Source organism: Fukomys damarensis, unplaced genomic scaffold (assembly GCF_012274545.1).
Source record: "Fukomys damarensis isolate Sample0158 unplaced genomic scaffold, DMR_v1.0_HiC HiC_scaffold_24, whole genome shotgun sequence".
Taxonomy (NCBI): Eukaryota; Metazoa; Chordata; class Mammalia; order Rodentia; family Bathyergidae; genus Fukomys; species Fukomys damarensis.
Window position 1 is genome coordinate 28211903 of NW_022900936.1, and position 9491 is coordinate 28221393.

The following is a 9491-nucleotide window of genomic DNA, read 5'->3' on the forward strand; positions in this document are numbered from 1 at the left end:
TAGTTCTTTCTAAAACTTTTGCTTGTGGATTAGTGTCTAAACACACATTGCTGATTGCACCACTTCATCTGGAAAGGAAAAAGCCCATTTATATTTTACAGGCATTTCTAAAATTATTCTACTAAATTGATGATTAAATAAATCCTATTTCTTTGTAGAAGTGAGAAGTAATTTTGAATAATCAGAAAAGCTTCACACACATTAAAAAAAAATCTATATATATGTTTTGCTTTTGTTTTTGTAAGATGAGTATGTTTAAAGAGAGGTTATATTAATTCCATTCTCCAGGCATGAGAGGTTTTTGTATAGGTCATATCCCTCTGTGTCTCACTACTTTTTTTTAATTACTTAATGCAAGAAGAAAAAAAAAAACATGATGAATACTGTGTTCTCATAGTCCAGCTAATTGGTAACTAAATTTGTATCTTTTGGAAAGCAGAACATTCTGAAACTCATTAAAGCCTACCTACTACAGCTAATGTCAGACTTGTATCTCCCCACAGTGACAATGAGGCGCAGTTAAGAAGCATTACCTACATGGTCTTCTTTAGCATTTGCACTATATAACAAGTGCTCCATTTTAGTTGAACAGCTATAATAAAATGCAAATTCTTTTACTCTTTCACAGTCCATATTCAAATGAATATCCCATTAAAATCCAACCTCTGCTCATTATATTTAGTTTGTGAGTGATGCTTCTTAAATGCAAAGATTTCTAATGACTATAATGTGCGTAGCGCCACATTCGAAAGAATAGCTTATTCCACAATAGCTATTCCCATCATGCGTCTGTGTAACAGAAGACAATGGTACAGAGATAATACGGTAAAGAATGACGTGCCAGAGCAATTTGAAACTTAAGTTAAAATACATAATGACATTTAAAATCAATTAAATTTGTGAAATGGCAGTGACATCAATTGCACTAGTGATTTACCTTAGAATTGATTGTGAAAGCTAAAGTCATCAGTACACTTATAGTTTGAACTGAGTAGATGTAATATTTCATGCACTCTCATATTTATTCAACAATTAGACCCATTTTCATCATAGAACTTTAATCCTACATCTTCTGCCTTTTCTTATTCTCTTTGTCCATCAGATACTCTTCTCTGTATCCCTTTTCTTATATACCTAACCTAATTCAAATGAATATTGCTTGCAGCATTAGCCAATAGAGTTCAACTGCAGTGGATCTTGAATCTGTTTTTAAAGTACACTCACAGAATTATTTGACTTTACATTTATAAAACAGAACTCGTGGTTATATTTTAAACTCTTTGTAAAGTTCTTGGCCACTCTTTCATGAATAATGGAAGTATTTCAAATAATCAATGAAATGACAATTTTTATATGTTTCTTCAAAAATAATTATATATTAGATTTTTATGATCCTTTTCATTTCTAAATTACAGTAACTATAGGAATGGTTCATTTGTTTTGTAATGATGCAACTTTATTTTACTCACTGCTACCCTGATGCAGTTCACATGATTACTTATTCTTTAAAAGGAAAAAATAATAATAATTTTCCTTTTGTAAAAATTATTTCTTTCACCATATTTCTCTTTGTATAGAGGAAATGTGACCCACTACTCTCTTATTGCTTATTTATACCTGGGCAAATTTTACCTGTAGAAATACATTTTATTTGCAACAAGAATGACCACTTAGCATTACTGTAAGCTTATAGGGTTCTAAGTCAGTTGTTTCTGTGTTGTCTTTATCTAGCTCTGACACAGTAAGGTCCCACCGAAAAGTGGACTTAGGAGATAAAAATGTTACCACATGGAAAGAAAGAGAAAATACAAACAGAACTTTCAAATACATTTGTTGTAGAAACATACTTTTAAAAAACTTTTAAATCAGTATTATGAATAATGTTATATGAGTTAATTTTCATATTTGATGCAGATACATAGTTGACTCTAATGAAATATTTGGACAACCAATTGATATGCCTCAATTTATGAAGGTGATATTGCCTGGTTGAAATTGGGAAATTATCCTACAAGCTGCTTACGATTGACATCTCTCTCCTCTGTACACCAGATCTCTGACACTGGCACTTACACTTGTGTGGCTACAAGTTCAAGTGGGGAGACTGCCTGGAGTGCAGTACTGGATGTGACGGGTGAGTTCCTTGCGAATAATTTTATGAATAGAAATTTTGAACTCCATCTGATTGGTAACTATCAAATAATAAGTTAAGAAGAGATTGAGGCTTAAAATTAATTGATAGTAAATCCAAGTCTTCACATTCAATGTCACTTTGAATTCTTACACCAGCATATGTGACACAGTATTGCATCTGTGCAATTTATTACATTTGTTCATAATGTTATTTTACATTCCCTGAAGTACAAGCAATTCTAGTGATCATGTATGAAAATGCAGTTTATGTTGGTTAATTTGGAAAAATATATTTATTTGTTTATATACTTCTGCTTCATTAAGATTAATTCTTTGCTGTTCAAGTCTCCTTTACTGGACTGTGTCTTTTTAAACATCAGAGTCAGCTTATGCCATCAAAATTAAAGTTCTTTTCTGCCTGTTCTTTATAGAATCTGGAGCAACAATTAGTAAAAATTATGATTTAAATGACCTGCCAGGGCCACCATCCAAACCACAGGTCACAGACGTTACTAAGAACAGTGTCACCTTGTCCTGGCAACCAGGTCTCCCTGGAACTCTTCCAGCGAGTGCATATATCATTGAGGCTTTCAGGTATGGGACAACTGCTCTTCTCTGTACTTGGTTTTTGCATTTAGTTCCTAGATCGCAAAAATCTCAACTGAGCTATCATGCTGTATTATTATGTAAAGGAGACATTGAGTCAATGCATTTTAAGAATTTCTGTTTTATATCTGACTTTAAGAAGAGACTTGACTTTTCTATTTGTAATTTAATAGCAATATGAAATATACATTATTTTTAGCTCTGTAGGAATATAGTGAGTGACATAACTGTTTACTCAATTCTTTATACTGACAACTGTATGTACTTAAAATGAGAATTTGAGACTAGAACTAGATGGCAAATACCTATAATTCAGCAGATACTCTTTAAACTTAGGCATTCTTTACCAAAGGATGAGACTTTGGAATATTTGTTCCTAATAACATAAAATAATTCCGATATTTTTATGTTATATATTTGAATACATCCATTGGATATTATATCAGGAAAATGCAAAAATCACAATTAAGAAATTGATCCCATGTTGCTAAAAGAAAAAGTATTTTTAGGTATCATTTAAAAAATTGCCATTAACTTAAAGATATAGATAATAAAGTAGAAAATATCATTATAAAATTATCCTATAGGGATTTGAAAAACTACTGACACATATAGGAAAATGGACTAATGTATTTTCATATTCAGCTTCACTAGTTTGATACTGCCTACTTTGAAAGATAGCCGATGTCTCTTGTCAATATTAGGGCAAATGATCACTTTCACATTAACCTTCTCTAATCCATATTTAAGGTAATGGTAGATACATCATTTTTAAATTTCAAAAAGCTCTTTTCTATAATTTTTATCCTTAATTCTTAAAGACATCTGAAAAATAGAGACAACCTAAGACATTACCTTTTCTCTTATCTCAGAAAAAGTAGCATTTGACTTTAAACAAAGTGTTCCAATATGTCATGCATCTGTCGCTGGCTGTGAAGAGGTCCCAGATTCAGAGATATTTCTCCATTCTGAGAAATCACAATACTGTGTAATGTACAATTTTATTGAAAATGTAACCAAGGGAAAATATTCATTACATGCTTCCTTTCTTCTTTTACAGATATGTAGTTTTAGAAGGCTCTATTATAATATTGCATGTGGAATTGATGCAAAAGAAAACACACCTTGTAACAGGAAAATGTATTGGCATAATTTACTCTGTAGTCCATTTATTCTTTCTGCAGGTTAATTCTTTTCAAGGTATATATATATATTTATGTATGCATTTATGAGGACCATTCTTATCGTATAACCTTGATGTTGTGACCTTGGCCTCTGTTTCTTTACAGGTATTCATTTAGTGGGCTGCTGTGCATTTAGCAAAGGGCTGTCACATCTTCTGGCTGAGTTTAATTTTGTTGTGCATGGCACTTCTGTTAGGCGGGCTCGGCTTTGTTGTTGAATAAACTGAAATCATCAAATGTTTCATTTATTGGGCTGAACACTTCAAGTGTTGTTGCGTATGTGTGTGTGTGTTTAATTTTTCAGCCATTAACCTTTGTCATTGATGCCCAATTCCATTTCCAATAGCTTTATGACTGTTCTTTAAATTAAATTTCTGTTCTGTTGCAGCCAATCGGTGAGCAATAGTTGGCAGACAGTGGCAGACCATGTGAAGACCACCCTCTATACTGTGAGAGGATTGCGGCCCAATACAATCTACTTGTTCATGGTTAGAGCGATCAACTCCCAAGGCCTCAGTGACCCAAGCCCTATGTCAGATCCTGTGCGTACTCAAGGTAATTTCAATAATTGAAACATGACTGCTTTTAAAAGGAAGCATCAGATAAATATTTTAGAACGTGGAGATGACATGACTAAAAGATTAAGTAGGTTACTTTTTATTTTTAAAAAATTATCATTAGTATATATTTGCTGTACATAATAAATATGTTCAATGTGAGATAGGCCCATGTCACAACTTGATCATTTCTTACTTCTTTCTCTCCCTGTGTGATGCTTTCAATAGTGATCCGTTGGACTTCATCAAGTCAGGAGAAGCAAGTTTGTTGTTTACCTTCTTAAAATGTGTGGTCTTTACAGAGCTTTCAGTGTCTATAGGGTTAAGGAATAAACCAAGTTACTGGATACATTTGTATTAAAATTGAATCCAGTAATTCAGGGCCTTAATATATTTACAAGAGAAAGAAAACTTTTCTCTTTCTTTGTATAAATTATACAATAGCAAAGAAAAAAAAACCCAAGAATTAAAATGAATAGATGCCCAGAAAGGAGTGTAAAATCACTCCCTTACTGTTCAGAAATTTCACTTTTGTGGTGTAGTGGCTTTCAAAATGTAGTTCCTGAATGGGTAGAATGGCATTCCCTGACCCTGGTGGAAACATAGACTTTGAGACTAGGATTCAGAGCTCTGAGGTTGACCCCACATCACTAAATATGCCCTCCAGGTGATGCTGGTGCTGAACTTTAGCAACCACCACTAAAATGTGTTTTATTCGTTCACAGTGCAAGGAGTAATTTATTTCAGAAAATAGTAAATCAAGTTTCCTTCCTGTGGCTTTCAATTCTTTTGATTAACAAAAAAACCCTTCTGAATTTTAAAAATATAATTTCAAAATCAAAGATTTGCCGCATTTTATCTTTAGTAACCTGTGTCTTTCCACCTGAGAGGTCATTGGAGTCTCAGGTGTAGTGCAGAATGCAACATTATGGTTTCCTGTACTGCTAACATGTGAAGGGAATTAAAATAATAGTAATGTGCCTTTATTATTTGTTCCTATCTACTTCCTGCAAGGTTCTTGAGAAAGGGTTAATTATTTCTTATTTGTACGTAAAGGGCTTTAAACAAGGTATAATTCCAAGTAGTATTTTATGCTATGAAAAGCACCACACAGCCATAAAACATTATTATAATTACAATGTAGTTCAGTGATAGTAACTACCAAGCCATTATAACAGAGAAAGGACCCTTAAAGAAATCAAGTAAAATAAAGTCACCACGTGACTGTAACATTGCTGACATGATGACAGTCGAGGGAGGAGGGAATGCCACTTTGCTATTGTTCTCCAAGCAGTAATGTGATTAATTTTCCATGATGATAAAGAGCCTGTAGGTAAAGAACCTGTCTCAGGAGAAAGGAAAAAACACAACAAAGAATTTGAGGACCTAATACCAGTTATATTTTACCTTAGCTAGATCAATTTGCTTTTAATACATCTGAATTTAATGAGTAAATTAAATAATTGAATGTGAAATGAACAATATATACAATTTTTTATGTCCAGAAATTATATTGCCTAGCTAGTGTCCACCTGTGTGGATAGAAATAGATTTTTGTGTGTCACTGTAGTGTTAGGTGGTGAGATAACAGAATGGGAGGACTTCTGGTGTGATGAAGTTTGACAGCCCTCCCTGATCATTCAGTAACTATGCCATCCACTACATCTTGACTTATAAAATAACTCTTGGGGAAAAGGTCAAAAAAAGATTAATGAAAAGTTGTTTGTGATCTAGCTTGTTCCAGTTGAGAGCCTATACGGAGCAAAGATTTATGTTCTCTTAACAGATATTTAATAGGAAAACTCAGGTTTTACGTCTGAATGTCAGGATCAGTTTTGATATCTCACTTAGCTTCGTGTCTTGTAAAACATTCCTAAGAACACTTTGTTTCATGAGCTTTTATTTTTCAAAGCTATTAAGTACCACAGGATCTTGAAGTCTTTTGTTTCATTGAGGCTCCTATGTATATAACATCAACATCATAGTAAACCACATATAGATCAGAAAAGGTTAATATTCACATGAAGTGACTTTCCCCGCCCCCAATTCAAGTAAAACTTCACAGTGCTGTTTACATTAACTGAAATAAAAGGGAAGGCCAGGAAAAAAGATCACTTATGTATGTTTTCCAATTATTAATGTCCTGTTTAATTTACTGCACCTAATTTATGTAACAGCTAAGATATATAGTTAAAATATTTCTGCAGAAATTGTACATTGTGGTCTAAGAACATAGAGGAAAGGAGATGAAAAATAATTTTAAATTGGACTTCCTTAAAATAATTGGAGAAAAAATTCAATTTGTATATGTTAATGTTGCAAGTTAATTTTATAAAAAGATGAGTGTAAATATATGTGAAATTCAGTGTATGATATCAGTTTGAAGGACTGTAATATCATTTTACCTAGTGAACACAGACTATATCACTCTACGAGGCAACAGAGCAGTGTGGAGGTGACTGGTGATTAAGGAGACACAGCACGGATGGCTTCGTGTAAATCCCTGGAAACACTTGCAGTCTTTCTTCCTTTCCTCCCTTTAACTTACTCTCCCCAAACAGCTACACAGCCTCTTCTCAGATATTGCATTTTGTCCATAGAGTATTGTTTAGTAGCATTTTATGCATATTTTAAATTTTTCAGCTCAAAGATGTTGTTTGGTTTTGCTCCCGTTCCTTTCCCTCCCATGCTTCTAGCCTGAAGTAGGTCAAGCAGTAGGAAAACACAACCTATTAAATGAGACCAGGGACTCTGCCATTTCCTAAACTGCGGTGTATGTCAACATTGACTTCTTGGAAAAATCATTCAATGCACCAGTATCAAAATTAAGCTACCCTTGCTAAAGAAATCTAGCACACACCATGAACTTTATTTTTTCCGAGTGATCGTGCTAATTATTTTGCAAACAATGATGTGTCTGTATTTGAATGGGGATGAGGGATAATAACATTCTTTTAATAACATATAATGACATAAATGTCCTGTTTCAATGTCTGACCATTGTAGATATATATTTCCATATATTCTATATAGTACATATAGTCTCTATAGTCTCTCTATATAGTCTATATACATTCTATAGAGTTTCATATATAAATATATAGACATGCTTATGACACAACAAGTTTTTCTATTTTCCTAATTTTGAGTTCAAAATTCATACTGTTGATTATGTCAAATAAATTGAGGTCATATTATTAATTTTAAAACTTGGATGTGGTTATCCCATCTGACTGCAGATATCAGCCCACCAGCACAAGGAGTAGACCACAGACAAGTGCAAAAAGAACTAGGAGATGTCCTTGTTCGTCTTCACGCTCCAGTTGTACTGACTCCCACGACTATTCAGGTCACATGGACGGTAAGTTTTCAAGGATTATATTAAGCTTTTTATATGGTGATAAAGTTTATCTATTCCTTTAACAAAAGCAAAACAGACATAGAAAATGCAAATAGAAAAACCAAAACTATAAATTAAACCCCTCACTATTTAAAATCAAGGTGTATTCAATGACAATAAAAGATAATATTCCACAGATAAAAGAATAGAGTGGTGGACTAATATAAATTGTGATATAAAGAAGCCTTTTTCGTCTTTGGAATTTTCTAACAGCTTATTGAGACATAGTTAACATAGCACAGTTAAAGAACACAAAGAAATCTTTGAAACATACTTAACAGATTTGCAATCGTACCAAAATCTAATTTTCGAGCATGTCAGCATCCCAAAACGAAACCCTGGGTCCATTAGTAGTCATTCTCTTCTCACTGCTTTAGCTCAGTACACCCACCAATTTACTCAGTATCTCTCTACATTTACCTGTGCAAGTCCTTGCATATGTATAGAGCCACATAATAATTCTTCGTATCTGACTCCTTTTACTCTGCATCATGTTTTGAGGTTCACTCATGTTGTAGCATGGGGCTGCGCTTTGTCCCTGCAGTGTATTGTTCCATTATAGTATTCCGTTCCTCTCTGATCGGCGTAGTAGTCACAAACGGTACTCCGCTTTAGGGCTATGTCATACCCTTGTTTCCTTTGCCCTTGGAGGATCTATGGGTTGTTTCGATATTTGGCTACCACGTAGCCTGCTGAGAATGGGTGCACCCTTTGCTATGTGGACATGCGTTTCCATTTCCTTTGGTGTATAACTAAACATTGTCAAATAACACAGTAACTCTTACTTAATATTTTAGCGAACCCGGCTGGATATTTAGCTCAGCGGTGCCGCTGCCTGCCTCCCAAGTGCAAAGTCCTGAGTTCAATGCCCAATACAAAAGAAAAAAAACAAACAAAAAACAACAACAACAACAAAAAACTACTATAATGTTTTCAGGTGATTGAATCATTTTGTCTCCCAAAAAGCAATATTTTAACTCTCCAGTGTCTTCTAAATCACCTCAATTTTCCCTTCATTCATATCAAATACTTATTCTGCTTTTGGTTCTAGCAATTCTAGTGTGTAGTGGTGCATCGTGATTTTGCTTTACATCTGTTTAACAACTACTGATGTTTGTCTTATATGCTTATTAGGCATTTTGTGACTTTTTTACAGAAATTATTATTGAAATTATTTGTCCATTTTCAAGTTAGATTATTTATTTGTCTTATTATAGACTTGTGAGGACTCTTTATGTTCTGGATATCTTAGTGGACATTAAAAGTAAATTATCATTTTAATATAGTTTAGGAAGTTCATAATATGAATTATGTGTCAGAATACAACTGAAAAATGTTTTTATCAGATGATAACAACTACAGAAAATGGGTGAATAGAATGGAAGTAGCAGTATTATTTATAGCAGAGAATACTGTGTACTGTGTGTTTGTGCTTGTAATGTGACAGGAGCCAGATAATGTTTTTCTTTGGGTAATGCGATTAGCACCAGGTTCTCAATGAAGACCCAGTTCTTTTCATTATAAATCCTTAAATTAATAAAGAAATATATTAGTGTGCTACAAATTTACAACTTCTTGAAGACTTTTGGGTTTGTAGAAGAATATATATAT

The 9491-nt window shown here is 33.4% G+C and overlaps 1 protein-coding gene across 12 annotated transcripts in view; it reads left to right on the forward strand.

Moving 5' to 3' along the window:
• Robo2 (roundabout guidance receptor 2) overlaps positions 1 to 9491 on the forward strand; it is a 1584609-nt gene that overhangs the window by 1481828 nt on the left and 93290 nt on the right. For all 12 annotated transcript variants that reach the window (XM_010645674.3, XM_010645673.3, XM_033768136.1 and 9 more), the window contains 4 exons: positions 2053 to 2134; positions 2565 to 2727; positions 4312 to 4478; positions 7720 to 7841. In XM_010645674.3, coding sequence (XP_010643976.1) covers positions 2053 to 2134; positions 2565 to 2727; positions 4312 to 4478; positions 7720 to 7841 — 534 coding nt within the window. The remainder of the gene's footprint in view (positions 1 to 2052; positions 2135 to 2564; positions 2728 to 4311; positions 4479 to 7719; positions 7842 to 9491) is intronic.